This window comes from Schistocerca gregaria, chromosome X (genome assembly GCF_023897955.1).
Source record: "Schistocerca gregaria isolate iqSchGreg1 chromosome X, iqSchGreg1.2, whole genome shotgun sequence".
Classification (NCBI taxonomy): domain Eukaryota; kingdom Metazoa; phylum Arthropoda; class Insecta; order Orthoptera; family Acrididae; genus Schistocerca; species Schistocerca gregaria.
In genome coordinates, this window is record NC_064931.1 from 757,495,898 (window position 1) to 757,520,969 (window position 25,072).

The 25,072-nt window shown below is 39.0% G+C and overlaps 1 protein-coding gene across 2 annotated transcripts in view; it reads left to right on the forward strand.

The window, feature by feature from the left end:
* LOC126298730 (exportin-4-like) overlaps positions 1–25,072 on the forward strand; it is a 196,533-nt gene that overhangs the window by 38,610 nt on the left and 132,851 nt on the right. The window contains exons 4-6 of one of the 2 annotated variants that reach the window (XM_049990169.1): positions 389–496; positions 7,370–7,486; positions 21,848–22,004. In XM_049990169.1, the coding sequence (XP_049846126.1) occupies positions 389–496; positions 7,370–7,486; positions 21,848–22,004 (382 nt within the window). Of the gene's footprint in view, positions 1–388; positions 497–7,369; positions 7,487–16,930; positions 17,019–21,847; positions 22,005–25,072 lie in introns of those variants that run through there. The other variant, XM_049990170.1, reaches the window with a different exon arrangement.

Below are 25,072 nucleotides of genomic sequence, written 5' to 3' on the forward strand. Positions count from 1 at the left end.
TGTAAATTTTCTCTTTGGTTTGAATCTCACTATCTCGTTGCGCATTCAGCTTCTTGTTACTTTGTGAAAGCCAAATATACAGCTGAAAGATGTATACAAGGGCAGTAAAGTGGCTGTACCTTAGCATCGGTAATTCTTGTGGGCTGCCTTCCACTACATGAATTGTGACCAGAACACCTTCCAGGCTCCTCCCTCTCTCTCATTTAATCTTTATGTTCTAGGTGATTTCTATTTTGATAAAGCATGGCAACATTGATGACTTTGCTATTAACTATATGGATTGTGACCAAATCACCTTCCTTGCCACTCCCTTCTCTCTCTCTCTCTCTCTCTCTTTCTCTCTCTCTATCTATCTATCTCACTCTCTCACTTAATCTTTATGTTCTAGGTGATCGCTATTTTGATAAAACGTGGCAGCATTGATGATTTTGGTATTAAGAGGGGTCAGCTACTGACTACCATTGAAGCAATGATTCGGAGTGGAGATACACCAAAAGTAAGTTGTTGTTACATATACTTGATTCTAAATTTTTTGAAATTGTTTTGTTTTCAGCTGTTGTTATTGAAATAAATGATTCACAAATAAGCATCAGTGAATTATTTTTGAATAATTTCTGTACACGTTTCACAGCCCCTATTAAATCGTTAAAAGTTAAAATCACTGTTCTGCAGAAACTGTAAACTTCTTGTCGAAAATTAGAATTTATTGACACATCATGAATGGACAGTTTTGGAATTAGTGTCCATTTTCAAATGATGCATGTACACTTAAACATATGTATCTCAAAATATTCTGAATGTGAACTGTCTTTAAATTTGATAAATGTGTACATTGACAAATGGTTGCTACACCAACAATCAGTGCATTTCATATAATCCTTGAACTACTTTTGCCCACCTTTGTGTAATGGCTTATCTGGTAAGGGTGCTAGGTAATGAACAATGCCCAGAATTGTTCAAATGAAGGTTTAGTAAGTTACCCCCTTCATGCGAAAAATTATTTTTCATTAGGCTTCTCTCATTGAGTATGTTTGATATCGGCCTTTTCTGCGAGTAGTTTTGTGTGTTCACTCTCCTTTAAATTTCTGTGAGCACATACTCTTTAATATTTTACAGTTTTGACTTTTTCCTGTGATTGATCTCCAGTTGTGAAATCAAACAGTAATTGGATTTTCTGCCTATTTATGCACTAGGTATTATTTTTTTTGTATTGAGGGTCAACTACCTACCCCTGTACCAAGTGCCAATAATCTGCGAGCTTTAATGCATTTACTATGTGAAACATTCTAAATTTAATAGTAGAACGAAGCAGGGAAGGAATATATCCTGAAAGCTACAGATCTTAGTCGAACATACGAACTTTTCCTGCTTGATCATTCTTTCCCATACTGAGAAAACCAATCTTCTCCTCAATGACATTGTTTAATTTTTTTTGTTTTCCTGTAAACGTTTTTACCATCTCGCTTTTCATTACAATTTCTTTTTAACTAAAAATTTGGAGAATCATTGCTTACTGTAACACTTCATACTTTCTCCATTGAATTGACTACAAAGCAGCATTTAACTGTCTCATTGTCCATTATCCTGTTGTAGTCAGTCATGCTCCATCTTGGGCCATTCTGTGGAAGGGAATGAAAAATGTGAGCCTATGGACATCTGTTGTGCAAACACTCCAGCACAATTTGTGGAAAAAGAGCAATATTTTACGTTCTTCATTTATTTTAATTATTGGGTAATTAGAACCAGTTTTCATAACTCAGTGAATACAGTGCTAATTACCTCATTTGTGGTTAAACCTTTGAACACAAGAAAATAGTTTACTTGTTTGTTTTAAAGCTGTGGGTAAAAACTGCCCCCAGATTGAATTACTTCTGCAACCTGTCTAATTCAGCCTTTACTGCGTCCGACATTGTGAATGGGACTGGCTGTGCATGACAAAATTTAGGCACAGTGGACTGTGTGAGTGACATGTAAGCTTAAAACTTTCTGGCCGTACCCACTGTTGATTGGAGTAACTGCTGATAATTATTAGATAATGATTCTAAATCTTGGAATAGTACCAAGGTTGACACCAGGTTCACCTCTTACAATACTTGGAAACCAAATGTAGTAAATACATCAAAACAAAAAGGTTTATTGGTGATGGAGAAAGTTCAGCACACAAGGTGATTTACCCTTCTACATTCTTGTATTTTGCCCATATAGTAATGCTCTCTCTCAAGAGAATCTTTTGTCAGCAATATGAAATAACCTGCCACTGTGATGGCTGCAGGCAGGGGGAGGCCAAACACTGAGAAGTTCATGGTTAATCAAGGAAGCTACAGCTCCTGCATCAGCCTGAAATTGAGTCATAATACTATTGATATTCAACTCAATTAGGAGTATATTAGTTGCTTGGCCAGGTTCTGCCAACATTGGAGTTAAAATGAACACCGATACTTAGTCAGGCTCTACTTCCCACAGTGTATCAGTTCGCCCCACTTTTCTCATGCTCTGGTACACAAGTAACATGAGAACACTGGTGACATTTGTGGCACTTCCTACAGTCTGGACAAAACTTATACATCAGTGAGGGGCAAATATGACACTCACTTGGGGTAGCCGTTATGACCTGTTGCAGGTACAGAAAGATAATGCTGTCTGTCTGTGCACCTCTTTCCAGGTGAAATGTCTGGTGCAGTGGGTGAGCTTTTTGTATTGTCTAAGGAACACTAGATGTCTGTCTAGGCTATGTCTGTTCACTAATATTCAGAAATCTACTTGAAAGCAAGAAACACTTCCTTGTCTGGGGGTGGAATTTGTCAACATGTGATCGAGAGCTTAGCTATTTGCCAACTAACTGAAAATGCATTTTGAGCTGCTGCAGACACCTCTTTCAGTTTTTGCAATATTTGTGACTTCATTTATCTTGGTTGGATGATTCCAAACTTCCTCTCTTCTTATGGCACCACTCGTAATCTATTACCGTGTGAGGTGGCCCGGTGGTTAGCACACTTGAATCGCCAGTAATGATTGAACACCTCGTATAAAATAATTCCCTCAGCATCACCCGACTTAATTCGACTACATTCCATTATTATTGTTTTGCTTTTGTTGATGTTCATCTTATATCTTCCTTTCAAGACACTGTTCATTCCGTTCAACTGCTCTTCCAGATCCTTTGCTGTCTCTGACAGAATTACAATTTTCCTTTGTTCTGTAAAGAATTTGTGTTAGTATTTTGCAGCTGTGACTTATTAAACTTATAGATCAGTAATTTTCACATCTGTCAACACCTGCTTTCTTTGGGATTGGAATTATTATATTCTCCTTGAAGTCTGAGGGTATTTCGCCTGTCTCATACATCTCGCTCACCAGATGGTAGAGTTTTGTCAGGACTGGCTGTCCCAAGGCTGTCAGTAGTTCTAATGGAATGTTGTCTACTCCCGGGTCCTTATTTCGACTTAGGTCTTTCAGTACTCTGTCAAACTCTTCACGCAGTATCATATCTCCCATTTCATCTTCATCCTCTTCCATTTACATAATATTGTCCTGAAGAACAATGCACTTTTATAAACCCTATATATACTCCTCCCGCCTTTCTGCTTTCCCTTCTTTGCTTAGAACTGGTTTTCCATCTGAGCTCTTGATATTCATGCAAGTGGTTCTCTTTTCTCCAAAGGTCCCTTTAATTTTCCTGTAGGCAGTATCTATCTTACCCCTAGTGATATACGCCTCTACATCTTTACATTTGCCCTGTAGCCATCACTGCTTAGCCATTTTGCACTTCCTGTCGATCTCATTTTTGAGATGTTTGTATTTCTTTTTGCCTGATTCATGTACTGCATTTTTGTATTTTCTCCTTTCATTGATTAAATTCAATATGTCTTCTGTTACCCAAGGATTTCTATTAGCCCCCGTCTTTTTACCTAAAAAGTTATGCCATCCATTAAATTACATGAAATGCAATTTTCATGTATGATAATGTGGTGTTAATTTCACACATCTGTTGCAACAGTTACTTGTTAAAGATTGTGGCAAGTGTGAGAAAATTGATAGCAAATTAGAATTTTACAGGCAGCATGTACTGCTGTTATTCTACTGATATGTGGTTCCTCTTTGACTCTTGCAAGAAATAGTAATATGCTAATAATTTACTCAGGGACTATTAAAAGGTTGATAGTTCTCTAAAGCTTTTAGACACTGAGGTGACAAAAGTCATGGGATACCTCCTAATATCATGTCAGACCACCTTGTGCAGGGCATATGCAGCAACTTGACATGGCATGGACTCAACAAGTCGTTGGAAGTCCCCTGTAAAAATATTGAGCCATGCTAGCTCTCTAGACATCCATGATTAGCCAGTGTTGCTGGTGCAGGATTTTGTACACGAACTGACCTCTTGATTATGTCCCATAAATGTTTGATGGGATTCGTGATGGGAATCTGGATGGCCAGATCATTTACTTAGATTGTCGAGAATGTTAATCAAACCAATTGTGAACAGTTGTGGCCCGGTAACATGATGCAGCCATAAAAATTTCGTTGTTCTTTTGGAACATAAAGTCCATGAATGACTGCAAATGGTCTCCAAGTAGCTGAACACTAACATTTCCAGTCAATGATCAGTTCAGTTTGACCAGAGGACCCAGTCCATTCCATGGAAACCAAATCCACACCATTATGGAGCCACTACCAGCTTTCACAGTGCCTTGTTGACAACTTGGGTCCATGGCTTTGTGGGGGTCTGCACCACATTTGAACCCTGCCATCAGCTCATAACAAATGAAATTGGGACTCATCTGACCAGGCCACAGTCTTCCAGTTGTCTAGGGTCCAACCTATATGGTCACAAGCCCAGGAGAGGTACTGCAAGTGATGTGATGTGATGTGCTGTGCTGTTAGCAAAGGCACTCATGTCAGCTGTCTGCTGCTATAACTCATTAACGCCAAATTTTGCCGCACTGCCGTAACAGATGCATTTGTCATATGTTCCACATTGGTTTCTGCAGCTATTTCATGCAGTGTTGCTTGTCTGTTAGTAGTTATAACTCTATGCAAACGCTGCTGCTCTCGGTCATTAAGTGAAGGCTACTGACCACTGTGTTGTCCTTGGGGAGAGGTAATACCTGAAATTTAGTATTCTGGACACACTCTTGACACTGTGGATAACTGAATAATGAATTCCTTAATAATGATTTCCAAAATGGAATGTGCCGTGCATCTTGCTCCAACTACCATTCTGTGTTCAGAGTCTATTAATTCCCATCGTGCAGCCATAATCACTTCAGAAACCATTTCACATGAATAAACTGAGTACAAAAGACAGCTCCCAAATGCACTGCCCTTTCCTTTCATACATTGTGTTCACGATACTACTGCCACCTCTGTGTAACAACTCGCATAAACGGACACAGGCAGACAGTGTTTGTTGGTAATGAGGATAACCCTGTGGCTAAACATGCCTTGTTGCACGGCCAGCACATATTGGCACAGTGTTACAGCGTCCGGGTTATCTGGATACTTCCCACTGACATCAACCTATCAGAACTCTGGAGATGGGAACTTGCCCTTCAATATATTCTCTCTTCCCATTACCCACCAGGCCTCAACCTCTGCTAATTTCAAGTTGCCGCCCCTCGTACCTCACCTGTCATTCAACAACATCTTTACCTCTGTACTGACATCTCTGCCCAACCTCTTTGCATTTAGATATGTCTGCCCATGTCTGTATATGTGCAGATGGATGTGTGTCTGTGTGCTTGCGAGTGTATACCTGTCCTTTTTTTCCCCTAAGGTAAGTCTTTCCGCTCCCAAGATTGGAGTGACTCCTTACCCTCTCCCTTAAAACCCACACCCTTTCGTCTTTCCCTCTCCTTCCCTCTTTCCTGATGAAGCAACCATGGGTTGCGAAAGCTTGAATATTTGTGTGTGTGTTTGTGTGTTTTTTATTTTATGGTGTATATCTACATACCAGCGCTTTCTCATTTGGTAAGTTAAAGCATCTTTGTTTTTTATATATATTTTTCCCATGTGGAATAATTTTTTTTGGCACCTCAGTGTACAGTCTGTGCAACAGTGACTTAGTAATGCAGAAATTTTCCTATGATTTCATGACTCAATTCCATTCTGGCTATGAACATCTTAATTAAAGAAAAGGGGGAAACTAACTCAAAATATTCTATTACTCTTCACTAGTGAGATTTGAACTGACTGTTACAACAGGCTTCGTAGATGTGACTATACTGCATAAATAGTGTGACACTGTACTTGTAAAGTATGTCCTTTTTGCTGTAGTATTGGTTAATGTAGACCTCATAAAATGGAAGATAAAAGCAATTGTAATGTATGTATGGAACAACTTTCCTGGCTTCAAAAAATTAAATTTACTTCTTACATATGAAATATTAAGAGTATTTCATTTAGTTGACATGAGAATACGAAACGAGTTTAACTGGATAATTGAGCACTACACAAGGAAATTGTTAGACAGTAGCAGAGTTCCCGAACATTTTCTGTAATGTTTCAGAGTCTCAAATACACTGACAGCAGGAAGAATATGTCTGCATAGATGGTCTCTTTCATGAGTGGATTTGAACACTTTCAGAAATTTAAAGTAAGTCTGAAAGGGAGCGGACCTGTCTTGTTTGAAAGATATAGTCTTTTCCACAGAAAGAGAACTCATCCTTTTTCGTCTAAGATCTAAATCACCTGTCTTGTTTCAGGCATTTGATGGTTTGCGAAAGACAGTAGGATGCGATGTATTCAGCTGAAGAAAGTAACTGTGTTGTCAAACAGTCTTCTTCATTTCTCCCATTCTTATCATACTACTAGAATGTGGAGGATCTTTTTAGATAAATGTAACACCAGTTGATAGATGAATCACTCATATAAACAATAAACATAATGGCAATTTTTATGTATCTATATTGTGGATATTGTAAGTTGGTTTGTTACACAAGAATGAGACAAAAATCTGTCTGCTGTTCTATGATAACTGTGAATTGGTTTAAAAATGGCAGAAAATTGCTTAAGCCTGGCATTTGTTGTGACTGTCATGCGCATGACATTGCTCACATTTTTTCAAACTGAACTGTATTGTTTCACAAATTGCAAATGTTGTCCGTAGGACATGACATAAAAATGTGGAAATATATATATATATTTTTTAATTTGAAACACAATTCGTTTGTAAAAGCAGACTAGTTGGAAAAGATAATATCCGAGATTATGAAGGCTACATCGACTTGCCTGAGAATATTAAGCAGTAGTTTATACGCTCTATTACTTTGTGTGTTAGAAATCATAGAAATCTGTAAAATGCATCAAAAATGTAATGTATTTCATTAATGTGAAAATGTTTGCTCAGCCAAATTTTGTTTCATTCCAGAAACTTCTTGGATGTAACATCATCCTTGCCATTCTCCAGGAATTTGCTGTTACAGTGAAATCTTCTGATGTTGGCCTCTCATTTGAAACTCATTTCAAAGCCAAGAAGCAGTTTGAGGTGAGGAATTCTTACATCCCTTAAATCGAAAGTATTGATTTTTCTTATAATCAGTAGTATTAAATATTCTAAATCTCCCTCAACTAAATAATTGAAACTTAATGTAGTATTCAGCTACAAATAGTTCTTTGTTGTTGTTTTTTAGCTCTGCATGTGAGCTAACTGCATGTTTCTGATTGATGTTTTCTTGCATGTTTGCCAACAAGAACCTGTATGTTAGCAGTGTCTTTCAGTATCTACTTTTGGAAAATAGTGTTTAGTCCTTATTGACAGTGACTGTGCTAAAGATAGCACTATATCAGCTGAATGAGGATGCAGTAGACTTTTCTGATGGGCTTATTGGAGGAACAGTTTAAACAATCTCCTGTAGGGGTGAAGGGAAACCACAAAGGTTATAAACCATTATAGCTTGATTGGTGTTTTTTGTAGTATACATATAAATGAGAGTCAGTTGTTTTAATTGCTATCCCCCTGATTTAATTTTCATTGAAAGTTCAGTACTACAACTTGAGTAAGGGGCCTTACTGGAAGGTGCATGTTTCATGAAGGTGCAACACTAGAAGTTCGTAACAGTCACACACACACACACACACACACACACACACAAGCTCAAATTATTGTCAACATCATAATGAGTACAGTTTTGTTTTTACACATGTGCTTCATTGTTGTGATGATGGAAACTGACTGTGATTTGATGAGCTGCACCTAGTAAGGAAATTCATCTTTAAAATGATAAAAATGAACTTTCTGTGGAGGAGTAAGTATAACCGTGAATTGTGTAGTTGATACATTGAGTGTACATATGAAACCTAATAATGATCAACTGTACTTCTCTTTCCATAGCTACCCTTCCTTCCACACTACGAAGTCTCCCCTGTACAATTGAGCCGTTTGTGGACAGCACCCAATAGTGACAGGCAATCACATGCCCAGTACAAAGCTGATCCACAAACAGCTTGCTTGTGCCATATCCGTTATATCCACACACACAATTCTTCAGTTATCCACTTTAACCAATTGAAAAGGTACACTCCTAAAAGCCCTCCCCCCATTGCCCCCCCCCCCCCCCACTTCCCTCCCCCTCACTTCCCTCCCCCTCCCCCCCTCCCACCTTTATTGCCCTATACACCTTGGACTGGAACAGCTTGAACTTATGTTTGTCAGGGCTCTGACTGCCTTCTATTATATCAGTATTTACGTTGATGGAGAGTTACAGTATCTCTGTTTGATCATGCTGTTCTGACATTTAATGTCAAAATATCCCGCTGATAGATCTAGATGCAAGAGCTAGCCCATGGCCCCACTCATCATATCCTATACTAGTCCTGTCACAGACATACCCAACTGTATCAAAGGTAAGACTGCCTATGAAAGCAGTTATGTCATACATCAACTCTGCCTCAACTTCGGTACATTGTTTTATATGGGTGTTACCACCAGCTAGTTGACCACCCAAATGAATTGCCACTATCAAACTGTGGCCAAGATGACTGATTATTATTTTTATTCAATTAATTGGTTTAAATGTATTTTTTTATTTCTAATACTTTGCCACATCATTTTCAAAAATGTATTGACATTTTTATTTGCTCTTATTTTTCTTTCTATCATTTTTTTGTTTGAATTGTGCTTGTGTTGTCTATAATCTGCAATCAAGTGCCAACCAGAACTGCTCATTGGTTGGTAATGTGGCTGCTCATGTAGCTGGTGTGAGGATAGTTTCAGGTGACCAATGACAGTGAGGAATTACAGTTTGCTTTTGAAATTTTTCTGTCTCGGCTTTGCTGATAGAGGTTAGCCGTAATCCTCATGATCAAAGCGATCTGATTTTAGTCCTGCCGGAAATTATTGATCACTCTTTTCTTGGGTACATCGCGTATCATGAGTTTGTGGTTAGGCTGGGGCACAAGTTTAAATTCAGGGCTACAAAGCATGTCATCTGCCACAGTTCAGTCATTGGTCACTTAAAATCAGCTGTCGACAAAGTATCTGCAGTTTCTGTCTGTCATACATAGCAGCAGCGGTTTCCATCATTGCTCCACGTTACACATTAACAACTTTAAGAACTGACCCACTGTGTTCGTGTGTCACCCGTAATCTAGCGGAAACCAGCACACAGCAGCAAATGGGGCAACCCTGTAGTGGGAAGTGACAGACATCAACTATCAAGTAATTTTAATCAAACTACAGTTTTCAGGGCCACTGTGGTGAGTAGAGTTCTGCATTCAGTAGCCATAAGGACTGAGAATTAAATTGTTCTTTTTGTTTACATTCAGTATATATATTTTGGTGTTTATACTGAGGACAACAGTGAGTTTTAATGAGCTTACCACTTGTTCTGTGAAAGAACTGTTAAAAGCACCGTTCTTGAAGTGTTGAAACCACTCGCGACATGTTCTTTCACTAATAGCATCCTTACCATACGTACTTGAGAGCATTCGATGAGACTCAGCCACTGTTTTCTCCTATTGAAACAAAACAGTAACACCTCCCGCAAATGATGAGAATTAGGCTTGTAAACTGACATTTTCAATCAAGAACAACTTTATGATGCAGACACAAATTGACTAATGTTTGAATGGGGTTATGTTGACTGAGGTCCAAGCTAACTGCGTGACATCTGTGATCTGTTTCATTCAACTGCTACTTACCGTTGTCACCACCTATCGGCAAACAGTGAAAGCAAAAATATTGTTTATCTGTGATGTAGCGTCGCTCATGTTAATTTTGACACAGACACACACACACACACACACACACACACACACACACACACACACACACACACACACACACACACAACGTGACAAACAGAAATGATGTTTTTATTCAAAGACAGTCATTACACTGAAGTCACCACGAGTCATGATGGTCCCCTGGACAGGACATAGTTCTTAATTTTTTGTGTGTGTGTGTGTGTGTGTGTGTGTGTGTGTGTGTGTGTGTGTGTGTGTGTGTGTAATTCCCACAGATGGTAATGCATGCTCCGCAATGTGCTTCCTTGCTAGCCTCAGGGGTAGTAAGGAGTTCTGATAGCTGATAGAGAGCATCATGACTGATACAGGGATTAGTGATCACAAGGTCGTTGTAGCTAGGGTCAATACAGTTTCTTCCAAATCCATTAGAAACAAACGCAAAATAATTTTATTTAAAAAAGCGGATAGTGTCACTAGAAGCCTTTCTAAAAGACAATTTCCATTCCTTCCGAACTGACTATGCAAATGTAGACGAGATGTGGCTCAAATTCAAAGATATAGTAGCAACAGCAATTGAGAGATTCATACCTCATAAACTGGTAAGAGATGGAACGGATCCCCCGTGGTACACAAAAAAGGTCCGAACGCTGTTGCAGAAGCAATAGAAAAAGTATGCGAAGTTCAGAAGAACGCGAAATCCCGAAGATGGGCTAAAATTTACAGACGCGCGAAATTTGGCACGGACTTCGATGCGAGATGCCTTCAATAGGTTCCACAACGAAACATTGTCTCGAAATTTGGTAGAAAATCCGAAGAAATTCTGGTCGTATGTAAAGTACACAAGCGGCAAGACGCAGTCAATACCTTCGCTGCGCAGTGCCGATGGTACTGTTACCGACGACTGTGCCGCTAAAGCGGAGTTATTGAACGCAGTTTTCCGAAATTCCTTCACCAGGGAAGACGAATGGAATATTCCAGAATTTGAAACACAAACATCTGCTAGCATGAGTTTCTTAGAAGTAGATACCTTAGGGGTTGCGAAGCAACTCAAATCGCTTGATACGGGCAAGTCTTCAGGTCCAGATTGTATACCGATTAGGTTCCTTTCAGATTACACTGATACTATAGCTCCCTACTTAGCACTCATATACAACCGCTCGCTCACCGATAGATCTGTACCTACTGATTGGAAAATTGCGCAGGTCGCACCAGTGTTTAAGAAGGGTAGTAGGAGTAATCCATTAAACTACAGACCTATATCATTGACGTCAGTTTGCATTAGGGTTTTGGAGCATATACTGTATTCAAACATTATGAATCACCTCGAAGGGAACGATCTATTGACACGTAATCAGCATGGCTTCAGAAAACATCGCTCTTGTGCAACGCAGCTAGCTCTTTATTCGCACGAAGTAATGGCCGCTATCGACAGGGGATCTCAAGTTGATTTCGTATTTCTAGATTTCCGGAAAGCTTTTGACACCGTTCCTCACAAGCGACTTCTAATGAAGCTGCGGACCTATGGGGTATCGTCTCAGTTGTGCGACTGGATTCGTGATTTCCTGTCAGGAAGATCGCAGTTCGTAGTAATAGACGGCAAATCATCGAGTAAAACTGAAGTGATATCAGGTGTTCCCCAGGGAAGCGTCCTGGGACCTCTGCTGTTCCTGATCTATATAAATGACCTGGGTGACAATCTGAGATGGAAGTCATTACAGCAAAGACGTTTTTCGTCGCGGCGAGACCTTTTTACGAAATTTGTCACCAACTTTTTCTTCCGAATGCGAAAATATTTTGTTGAGCCCAACCTACATAGGTAGGAATGATCATCAAAATAAAATAAGAGAAATCAGAGCTCGAACAGAAAGGTTTAAGTGTTCGTTTTTCCCGCGCGCTGTTCGGGAGTGGAATAGTGGAGAGATAGTATGATTGTGGTTCGATGAACCCTCTGCCAAGCACTTAAATGTGAATTGCAGAGTAGTCATGTAGATGTAGATGGTAGGGCATTCCATTCCTCCATCAGTGCAGTTGGTAACTGTTGGATGGTCGTTGATGCATGTGGCCATGCTGCAATATGTCAATATGTTTCCCCAGTTCAACGTACACATGCTTGATGGGATTTAAATCAGGGGTATGAGCAAACCATTCTATTTGCCAAATATCCTTTCTTTCCAAAAACTCCTCCACGTGCTCTGTTCGATGCAGTTGCACATAGTTATCCATAAAAATGAAGTAAGGGCCGAAAGCATACCTGAAAAAATGCGCATGGTGAAGGAGTTAAGTGTGACAGTAATGTGGACCAGTGAGTGTACTGCGTTCAAAGATTTGGTTGTCATTATGCCCACTCCCCCTCCCCATAGCACCTTGACCACCTCATGGCAAGAGCTGAGAACTTGTAATACACCCAGGAACATTGTTGAACATAACTGTTTTGGTGGGCCAGGTGTTATAATGTGGGGAGGCATAATTTTGCATGGGTTTACTGAACACCCATAACGTCTAACAGCGTACACTCGCTGCACAGCATTACTGTGACACTGTACTCCTTCACCGTGTGCATCTTTTCAGGGGTGGATTTGGCTCTAATCTTATTTTTGCGGATGGCAATGCATGACCACATCGAACACCACAAGTGGAGGAACTCTTCGAGCAAGAGGATGTTCGGTGAAAGGACTGCCCTGCCCATTCCCTCTGACTTAAATCCCATGGAGCATGTGTGTGTGCATGGGGGATACATATTGAAACACTTCCACATGTTCCAGTGACCATCCAGAAGTTGTCAACTGTGCTGGTGGAGCAGTGGAATGCCCTACCACTAGAACTTCGTAACAACCCTGGGGATAGAATGGAAGCACATTGCAGAGCATGCATTACTATCTGCTGTGATCACACACACACACACACACACACACACACACACACACACACACACACACACACACTATTAAGAACCCTGTCCCACTGTTTGTAATGTTCAGGACACCTCCATGAATTGTGGTGACTTCAGTGAAATTGTTATGCTTAAATAAATGTGTCATTTCTGTTAATCTCATTGCGTATCTCTGTCCATTATCTTCGGTGCTCTACTGTAGCTATTCTTGTTGTGCCTGGTCCAAGTTTGATCGAGCTTGTTACTTGGTAGTGACACATCATGCTAAAGTTACTTTCATCTTTTAGCGCAGCAGTGTCCCCCCCCCCCCCCACCCCCCCACCCTGCTCTCTCTCTCTCTCTCTCTCTCTCTCTCTCTCTCTCTCTCTCTCTCTCTCACACACACACACACACACACACACACACACACACACATGGGTGAGCAAAACTTAAACCTTAAAGATGAAAGTAACTTGTGCATGATGTGTCACTGCCAAGTAACATAGCTCAATGAAACATGGACTAATATATAAATGGCCTTATAACAGCCATTTACCCCCAAAATTACTTTTATATCTGTTGACTACATCCTGTTAAAAACAACGCGTTGAGTTCTGTCTGCAAGGAAATCTTGAATCCAAAATCAAAGATGGTTGAATACTTGGTAGGTTCATATTTTGTTCAGTAAATGACACTGTGGAGCTGTATCAAACCCCTTTCAAAATATAAGGAACACGATATCAACCTGGGCATCATTGCCTATGGGTCTCCTGAACAGAGCGAGCTGATTTTTCAAAGATTTCTGTTTGAAGAATTTTTGTTAATTTTTTGTAGAGGTGATTTTTGTGCTCCAAGGTCATAATGCCGAGCTCACCAGACAAAAAATTAGTCAGCCCTAGAGAAATTGTTACAAGCTACCATGTAATTCCTGCCCTGGTCTTGGTAAACACCTGAATTCTGTTAGGAATTTGAGTCCACAACGTAGTACAGGTATGTCACATTCAGGTTAAGCCACTTCCTGAGGATTTGAACATGCAATTCCATCAAATTACAAGGATGCTGTGTTGACGTTTTTCTTTCTGGTCCAGCATGTCCCACAAATTTTCTACAGGGGGTTAAGGACAGGTGGTTTTGCAAACAATTGAGATGTGAAAAGAGGGGGGATTGTTCAAAAACCAGTCACATATTCTTCCAACCCAATGAACTTTGCTGTTGTCGCCTAGAAAAATAGGGGTATTTGTGGTGACAGATACCAGATGTACATTGCAGTAGTTCCCGTCATTATGTTCTGTTGTTAACAGGTTGTGACGGGCCTTCATGCACTGCTTACAGCAATTCATGTCGAGTTTGGAAGCAATTTTGACTCACAAGTTGTGAAATGCATCTCCAGTCCCTTCCAGTCAGGATCTTTCTCTGACCACAATTCAGACCACGCATTTCATGGCCACGTGTTTTACACCACTGCTTGTAGACACATTGAACAATCCACTTGAAACACCAACAAATTCAGCAACTTTACACACCGTATGGCTGTGGGCACAGCCAAATACGATTGCATCATTTTGCCTCTGTCATGTCCTTTCATTTACCCATGTTTATGTATGTCCACTTGAATCATAAATGTCTCGCTGATCACTACTGCCTTATGCTCACCTAGAGACAGTGTGTGCACAGTTGAGTACATGACTTGATTTCTGCACCACCTGTAAAAGCCTTACGATTCATCTGTCCAGTGAACTTATAATGGTATTAAATCACTGATAAAGATAAATAATTATGTGCATCTGTTTGATGAGTCTTCTTTAAAACACAAATAACCTTTGCTTATTTCCAATCACTTGGTGCTCTCTGTTGCTGTAGCAACCTACAATAAACTGCTGCTAGAAGGGGAGCAAATTCTTTTGCATAATCTGTGTAGACTCTCAGTAGTATATCATCCAGTCTAGGTACCTTTCTGCTATTCAGTGATTTTTATTGAGTTTCTTTTCCACTATCACTATCACTATTTCAGTATCTTCCATTTCACTATTCATGAGGTGATTGAAAGTATGAGGGGTCTCTGCTTCCACTTCTCTTATGGTCTGTTTTCACAGTTCATTGTTGATAGCAGCGGAGGCATGTAAACAGTATCTATAATGTACCTCTAGTAGAAAAAAGCACACAAATTAAGATCTGCTGATGTAGGAGGGCTATTTGTGCATTTTCTCATAGTTTGGACCTTTACAGACTACCCAGTACTGAGGAATGTGTTCTACAGTAATCTTTGAAAGACAGATACCAATATAGTGGAGCTCCGAGGAAAACTAGTTATCAGAATCAAGTTGTTCTGCATCATATCCATGTACAACATCCCTGTCACACTGTCAGCCATAAATAAGCTGTAAACTTTTTTTTTAAAGGAATGGCACAATAAAGCATCTCTCACACTAGCCAGTTTCACATAACTGCTGTGATTCCCTGATTTCCACACTGGGCTAGTTCACCTTCCCACTTAGATGAAGAGGTATCTTATTAGTTGACCCTACTTGTGACAAAAAATGTTCATCCTTTGTTTCCTCACTAAGGATAAAATTTTGAGACTCTTACCAGGAATACCACGTCACATTGTGCACTGTGGAAGTCTTGCAGTTATTTAAATCCGATAAGGCTTGAACACCGATAGTTGTCACAATACAAATCACATTGTGGAAAGAGGACTCGCCAGTTCTCTGCTGGCTTACTGAGTGGAACTGCAAACAGGGATTTTTTGAATGCAGTCCACATCTATGCTGGAACAACAAAGATAGCGTATTAATCCCTTCCATCACAGGCAACCTGTGTCTTCGAACTGTTTGTATGAATATTCTGAGCAGTTGCAATTTGGTCATAACACCCTACTATTGACAAAATGGATTCACATACTTCAAAGGACAGTACTCTGGAAGGATGAAGGTAGGATGCAAGGGAGGGGATGAGTGAGTTGAGCAACTGATCAAGCCACTGCAACCTGCTACTCATTGCATGAAACAGAAGACTTTCCTCTTACTAACACTATGTTGTTTACATGTTTTAGTGAATGACAGTTCAGAAATATAGCTTCAAACTTACGTTATTGGTTTAGAAGTTTCTCGTATTGTGCAAAGTGCACTATGGAACTTGAATAATTTTCCTTCTGTATTAATTGCTAATTCTGGAAATTTGCCCAGTAGCCTTTTTCAAGGACAATGTCTTCTTTCTCACAATGATTTTCAGTTAAGTTATCTGTGCAAATCCACAACATACTAACATTGACTAAACTGAATGCTTACAAACATACCATCAGTCTCCAATCCCTTCCCTCTAAATAATGTGATAGGAATCCAATAAATGAAACAGTACTCAAGAATAGGTCACACTAGACAGTCCATTTCAAACAATAAATACAAAGCTTCCATTTACTCTACATGCTTTTGTATTTATACAAATAAAGCCTCATATCACCTGCAAGTATCTAATTTAATTGATTGAGTTCAGAATCTGTGCACTAATTGCGTAATTGAATGTAACTGGGCTTGTTTTATTTCTCTTTACATGTACTGTCTTGCACTTACAGTTTATTGAAAATAATTTCTGTACACACCATTCGAAATTTCATAACAGCTACTCAACAATGGCATTGTAAGCAACGAGTATTCCTTTCTCTGGAAATAAGAGTGGTAGTGACAGATTATACCACAAGGAGCCTCTACATACTATTTTGAATCAGTTGACTGACCACCATTTGTGGAGAAACATCAGTTACACTAGAGAGCTTGTTTTCATAAATAGTTTCACATGCTAGGTGATTTTACAGTTGTGGACATAACAGAACAACATGCTAACATAAAGTTCTGTTTCCTGTTAGGGAAATCAGCTGCAGAAACCCTATTGGTATGACCCAGAAACCAAGCAACAATCAAACCTATGGAAGACTACTTCATCACCATGACTGAAGAAAGCAAAACAGGTGAGAACCAACATGAAAACATTGTTGGTTTGTTTTCAGAATGTGAAGGGACTGTCTGCAATGATTTTGTTCCCCAAGGTACCATAGTTAAGCAGCATTGTTACTTTCAAGTGCTAAAAGAATGTTTGAAAGATACTGAGAAAAGATTAGTCTACGTTGAAGCGTTCAAGGGATTGGCTCATCTTCTGCAACAATGCTCTTGCTTACACATCATTGAATGTAAGTTTTTATCCAAACACAAAAGACAACAGTTTCACACTCACACTATTCATTGGATATGTGACCTTCCTTATTATGAGAAGTGTCCGAAAAGTGAGTGGTTTTCAAGAAATAAAAGATGTGAAACAAAACTTATAGAGATACTGTGGGACAGATTTTTGAAAATCTCTGTGCATTGTTTCATGAGAAAAGATTGGGATTAAAACATTTGGTCTGCTGGATAATATTCTGAAGATGATTACAGTGAATTAAAAAGTGTGTAGTCAGATGAAATGAAACCTAACAAGAGTTCTGTCAGTACCTATCATTGTAGTTATTTCCAGAAACTTCAGTTATATTTCAACATCAGGGGTATTTATTGTTTTTTATCTATATGTTTCGGTCATTGTGATCAGTGAGAGTGTAGATAGATATAAAAATTTAAGTTATATTTTGTTATTTGCTGTTTCAGTACCAGGCTTATTAATTTGTGATTGTGTAAAGCTTTTGTTGTACCAAGTGATTTTATGTTGGTCCTTGACCCTTATATCCACCATACTTAATATGTATTTATCCAGAGGCTGATGAATGATATGTATAAACTTTTATTTGACTCCGTGTATCATATCCAAGATACAAGGGCTGTCTGAAAAGTTCTTGGCATCACCCAGATATTTGAGCAATACTCATGTGATTTTTCCCCTTATATTGTCACACTTAATAATAGAGGCCACATAAAATTGCAAGTCTTTCCAGGCAGCAGTTGACTGTAGGCAGTCATTTGAAGCAGTTACTGTACATGTGGTATTAAATTCTTTGTAAAAGAAGGTTTAACACCAAGCAAAATTCATTTGCAGCTTGTAATCATGTATGGCGGCTCTTCACCGTCAATTCCCACAGGAAAAATTGAATGTGCTGCTTGCATCTTGCGCCAGGAATTGAACATGAGAAAGCTTTGTGCAAAATGGGTGCCACTTGTGCTCACTGCAGATCACAAATGCATTCACTTAACACTTTCTGCGGTTCTTCAGCTCTAAAGAAGTGATGGGTGGTGCTAACTACAGAAAATATTGGTGTTTTGTGATGTGGAAGGAATTTTGTTGATCAGCTATCGTTAAAAAGGTAAAACCATAATTGGAGAATAACACTCTTAACTTTTAACGAAACTGGTTGCAAGCATTCTTGAAAACAGACACGACATAAAAAAGAAAAAACTCATCTTTCATGAGGGTGATGCACCTGCCCACAAAAGTGCCTTGGCAATGGAGAAATTGAGGGGACATTTGGCTTCCTCAGACTTACCTGTTCTCAAAACTGAAAAAATTCCTCACTGGTCAGTGCTTTTTTTCCAATCAAGAAGCCACTGCGGCTGTAGATGGGTGCTTCACAGCACTTCTGGAGGAACATTACAGAGTGTGGATAGTGGCATTGGAACACTGCTGAATAAAATTTATAGATAAAAGAGGAGATTATATTGAAAAATAAAACTTCTTTGAAATCATGAATTGTCATTTTCACTATCAGACCAAGATCTATTCAGACCGCCCTTGTAAATGACTGAGGTAGGTGGTCCATTTTGTATGACAGCAGACTTGTATTCAGAAGGAATTTGGCCATCCATTGGTTACTTAAATTTCTTGAGCTGAATGCCTGGATGGTTGCTGTAATAAGTTGGTGGAGAGGTTATGGCTCTGAACTTTCACTTGGGTAGACGAAGGTTCAAATTGAGCAAAGTTGCACAGTGGTAACTATGAGAATAGTTCCTTGAAAAGGAACCAAGCTCGTACTCCATGTGTAATGATTTTATTGTTGAAGGGTTGTTAAATCCTGAGCTTACTTCCTTTACTTACTGAGGTTCCAATCGACGTCTGACAATTCAGATTTATGTTTTCTGTTGTTTCCCTAAATAGATTAAGGGCATTGCTGATTTCATACTTGATCATTCCTCTGTCCACATCTGGGCTGTCTCTGTCATTGCCGTTGACTAGACAAACTTTCCTTTTTTTCCCGTTAATGAATGCTGTTATTTCTTTGTCAAAGTGGTTTCAATGGCTACCAAACACGAACATTTTTACTACCCTTTGTCATAAAGTGTTTTTTTTTGTACTAATCACCAAATCACCACCACCACTCTAACAACATTATGACCCATAACTCTTGTCTCATAACTGTAGAAACTGAGAATATTAGGACTTCGTGTCGTCAGCATGTGTAAACCATTCATTCGTGGAGAGACGTCCTTATCAAGATCTTAATCAGAAAATGCATTGAGCACTACTTGAAATAATTGATTTTGCCATTGATGATGAATAATGTGATGACTTCTTATACTCAGCATGGCTGCATGGTAAAGTTGTCTACTGGTAACACTGCATGAGCATGGTATGCCTTTAGATGATCCCTCAACCACTATTGATGATTCTGATGAATAGTAAAACACCATTTTCATTTTGACTACTGTTTTTCAAAAAATTCCCCTTAACTGAGTGTTGGATAAGATACTCTCCATCTCATGCAAGCATAGCTGTGGTGTGCTGTTATGAATACTTAATCAGTTATGACCTATGTAGTTGTAGTGTCTGGGTAAACTCGATCATATTTTATAGTGTTTTAACACTTAGAAAACCATCTTTTTGTATCATGTGTGTCAAATTACTGAGTTTTATATCTTCAGTTATATTTGCAGTGTAATGGGTATAAATGCAGATACTTTTGTGTGTAGTACCTTAATATATGCACAGATCAGAATGTGGGTTGCTTTTTTCTTTTGTTGAATAGTCTTCCCACAAATCATCACTAACTGTATGACCAGATGTTTTCTGCATGGTCATAATTGCATCACCAAAGGGACCGTGCCTGTCAGTATGGACTATCTCTTTTGTGTTCATGTGCCACACTTCATTGCCTGACCTGTTGCCCAGCTGAAAATAAGCATTAATGGCTTGCTCTTGCTACATGTACTTGAACCAACCTAAAAGTGTACTACTACTACTACTACTACTACTACTACTAATAGTTATAATTATTAGTCTGCATTTGAAGTAAATATGGATTTAATGTCATTCAGTACACTGTCGACAGTCACCTGCAGAAATATTTGCACTTATACCTGCTACACCGCCTCTGTCTGTCTGTCTGTCTGTGTGTGTGTGTGTGTGTGTGTGTGTGTGTGTGTGTGTGTGTGTGTGTGTGTGTGTGTGTGTGTGTTTTCGTCAAACAGAGATAAAAATAGTAGGAATGAGATTCCAAATTATGATCAAATGTGTGCATGCAATTATGAGTGTTACTCACATAGTGAAATGGTCAGCACGTAACCAACGTCTCAGTACACTCAAATGTTTCAAGTGTTTATGATAAAGAGTCAAATGAAAATTGTAAATATGTTTTAAAATACAATTCATTATTCAACTGTGAGGCAGAGCTTTATCACTTTTTGACTTACTCTCTCTATGCTCAATGTAATTTCAAAAGCATTTCAAAAATACCTTAATTCCCATAGAAAAAACATAGTTTGGGAATATGACTAGCCACTTGTGCCCTGTACGGCATACCTTTCCATGAGGACAGAACTTCTTGCTGCAAAATGCTTCAGTGAGATGTCTAAACATGTGATTATCACTTTGGGAAAGGTCCAGGATGTGGATGCTGATGAAATTCAGATTGGATGTCAGTGATGGTTGCAATCATTGCACATGTCATATGGGGTGGTGCGTTATCATATTGCAGTACAAAACTGGCAGGTAAAATACTCATCGATTTGGTTTGATTACAAGCTGAAAATTAGTTTTTAGAAGGCAAAGTAAGATGGTCTAGTGATAGTGGTCTCTCACTGTATTTTAGTGCTCTAAGGTGATGACTTTTTCATCCCAAAAGGGGACTACATACCCTTCTTGGCATGTTCAGTACTTGTCCAGTGTGAGTGATGAAGAATGATTCTATTCCTTGCTCACTCTGTTCATGTCAGATATCACTCCTGTAACAAGTCCTTTAGGGAAGGCTACAGCTCTTGTTTCTGCTCACCTCAGAAGTTGTTCCACATGTTGTTTCAGTTCAAGTATCAGTTGCAGGGGCACTCAGCTTGCAGGCACTTTGTGAAATATAAGCACATTATGCACAGTGTGATGTTTTGAATTGATTCTGTGTCGATTGGTGTCTCTCCACCACAATAGTGTCAATGGTTGTTTGTTATGTGGATGCACAATGTGAAGTGTCTGAGCTGGATGGGGAACCTCGACCATGAATGTCAGTCCATTTCCTAATGTGCTTTGGTATACATAACTTTCATTATGCTATGAATTTCTGTAGGTTTAAAAACACCTTACTACTTGGAAACCAAACAACAGCAATCTGTTCATCCTTGATGCGAATTACCAGTGGGACAGCCATCCTTACACTGTTCCTGTGACCATGTTTTTACATCTTCACAATGCTGCCACACTGTGATCAATGTGCTTAATTACTTTCAGGGCACTGGCACATTTATTTGCTTTTTTAATACACATTTACAGTTTTCATTTGACTCACTGTTGTACCACCCAGTGACCTAATAGGCGATATTGAAGTTAAGGTGATATTTTATATTTATATTGAGATGGTCTATAATAAAATAGTGTTGATTTATTTTTCTGCAGGGAACAGATCTGAAGAGGATTTTTGAATTTTGTGTTGAAGCTCTTGGTGAAATAATGAAGACAAAGGCACCCTACCAACAGGAAATCCTGAGTGTGTTACGACCGTTGTTGTCTATAGCAGATGCTATACTCTGCTGGGGATTTATCCAGTCAAATGATATCCTTTTGCACTGACGTATTTGCTTTGAAACATTATACAATTTTGTTCTTCAACTATTAAGCATATTGATGTTTATTGTTGCATACATTGGTCATTATCTTGTACCTTAAGTGATTTCTGTATGCTCTATCAATGAAGTCATAATGAGAATACTAGTAATCATTTTTATTCTTTTATGTAATAACTATCCCAATTATATATTGTACATGGTGACTATAGTAGACACAAGGCTGCTTAGACTTTGGTTTCTTTGACAATGAGCTATTCCAGTGCATTATATAGAATAAGCAGCACCTTTAGTCATGGATTAAATTCACTTGATACGTCAAATGGAATTCTACAATTTCCATGATGGTTATTCATAATAATGTCAGTAATTGACTCAGGACATCATTTCATCACCCAGACTTTGAGACATTTCGTGGGCCTCGTGGATTCAGTATTCCTGTCCTTTCCTGCCATTGTTGCGAGGCTGATGCTTACAACTTTATGGAACAAATAGCCATGTATCCTCTCATACATTTGTTTTGACATGATGCAGCATGACTTAAGTCATGAGGTACATACTCCGGACATTACTCTCAGAGATGCTCATAGAAATGTATATATTAGTCACTGGTGCTGTCATTAATCTTATATGTTTCAGATGATGATATACATATACATACATACCCACACAAGCCACCGTACGGCGTGTGGCGGAGGTTACCCTGTACCTCTGTTAGTCATCTCCTTTCCTGTTCCACTTACAAATAGAGCAAGGGAAAAATGACTGTCTGTCTGCCTCTGTATGAGCCCTAATTTCTTGAATCTTATCTCTGTGGTCCTTACGTGCAATGTATGTTGGTGGCAGTTGAATTGTTCGGCAGTCAGCTTCAATTGCCGGTTCTCTAAATTTTGTCAATAGTGTTTCTCGAAAAAAAGTCACCTTCCCCCCCCCAGGAATTGCCATTTGAGTTCCTGAAGCATCTCCATTACACTTACATGTTGTTTGAACCTACCGGTAACAAATCTAGCAGCCCACGTCTTAATTGGTTTGATGTCTTCCTTCAATCTGACCTGGTATGCATCTCAAACACTTGAGCTGTACTCAAGAATAGGTTGTACCAGCTTCCTATATGTGGTCTCCTTTACAGGTGAACCACCTCCCACAAAAAAAGAAAAATCACACACACACACACACACACACACACACACACACACACACACACACACACACATCAGGATCTGAAATAAATCATAAAAGAACAGAGAAATACAAAGTGACTAAAAGTGTCATTTTTTGTATTTATTCAGATATAAAGCAGGTCTGAATTTTTAGAAACATTATCATCAGAGCTGATCACCTGAGCCCTCAGGCTCGCTCTTAGCTCGTTACTGCCATGAGTCATACTCGTAGTCACAGGGGGGAGGTGGGGCCAGGCGAGCCTGCCTCAGCTCTTCTGCTACAAGTTTTCACTGCACTTGTGAGACTAACAGACACTCCAGTGCTGTCGCTTACAGAGCTATGACAGTGAATGAGCACATTCTGTGAATGTTAACAGATAGGACACACATTCTGCTGAACAGTGCCAGAACAAGGTGGGGTAGTTTCTGCTGTGATAAGTTCAAGGTACTATTTTAATTTTATGAGGAATTTGTGTCATTTCATGTTACATGGATGAGGTGCCCACGATAATGTTATATTATTTTCCTGAAGTTTAGTCTTACAGCCACGTCAGGCAAGACTGCACAACATTTATTCTCATGTGTCTTTCACTTTCTAACAGTGACAAGTTAAAGCTTGTTGTATGCTATTGGAATGTTCAGTTTATTTGTGAATGTTGTTATGAATGCAGACTTTGTGCATTTGTAACAGGTATGCTTTGCGAATAAGTGAACCAGCACTTGCTGATTGCAAAAGCTAGTAAAACTAAATTTCATTTGCTCTTGTTCTTACTTCTAGTGTTTGCTTGATCTGTTTAACACTTCTTAGGAAAGCTAAAATCTGTATTTAATAGTGGAAATGAATCAGTGCCTACCAGATATTTTGAGTGCATCATTTAAATTATCACATCATCACATAAGTTGAATTAATTGGTGATGCACTTTGCTGAATGGGCAGGTTTTTGAAGAGCCATCAGCTCAACTGAATGAAAGTTTATCAAAGAGCCTCTAGCTATTGAAGTCCAAATTTCCTGAAGTGCCATCTGCTCTAATGGACTGAAAATATTGTGGTGTGTAGTACAACGTTTCATTATGTGGTATGTTTTTATTACAATAACATGACAAAATTTTGAACCTGCACTGTGTTTTTATGAGTCCAGTGCCAAGTTTATTTACATTTAAATCAAAGCTTTATAAAACATAATTAAAACCTGATATCCAGTATGTTGGATGTGCACATTACAAAATATTTCTCTTATTCATAGCCTAATTTAACTCTGTTCCATATAAAGCTGAAATGTTGGATGTTGGATGTGCACATTACAAAATATTTCTCTTATTCATAGCCTAATTTAACTCTGTTCCATATAAAGCTGAAAAATTGAGTCGCAGATGAAAGTCACTGTTAAAAGAAGAAATAAAATAAAATGAACAATTGTGAATGGAACTCAGAAATGTGTTCCTTCAACTTCGAGATTTAAATGATATTTGTAATGTGTTTAAGGGACTGTCCACCAGAGTTAAACTTGGGGCATTGTGGGTATAATAATCATATTATTTCCTGCTTTACTTTTTGGTGCCTTGTAGTTTCCGAAAAGAGATATGAGAAAAAAAATAAGAGCATAATTGACAGAACAGGTGGTTATTACTGCTGTTTTTAATTCAAGATAGTGGCTGAAAGGTATACTTGTGATCCTGTGGATTAAGGTTAGTGCCAAAGAGAAGGATGCAAAGCATTACTCACATGCAAAGGAAGCACCATGAACATGAAAAGACACACATACAGAATTATCATCCTTTCAACATCTAAAACAGTTTCAAACAGTTATAAAGAGACACAGGGTTGTGGGGGTGGGGGGTGGGGGGTGGGGGGTGCGCATAGAATCGATGGCTGTTCGACATTGGTAGTGGGGAAGGAT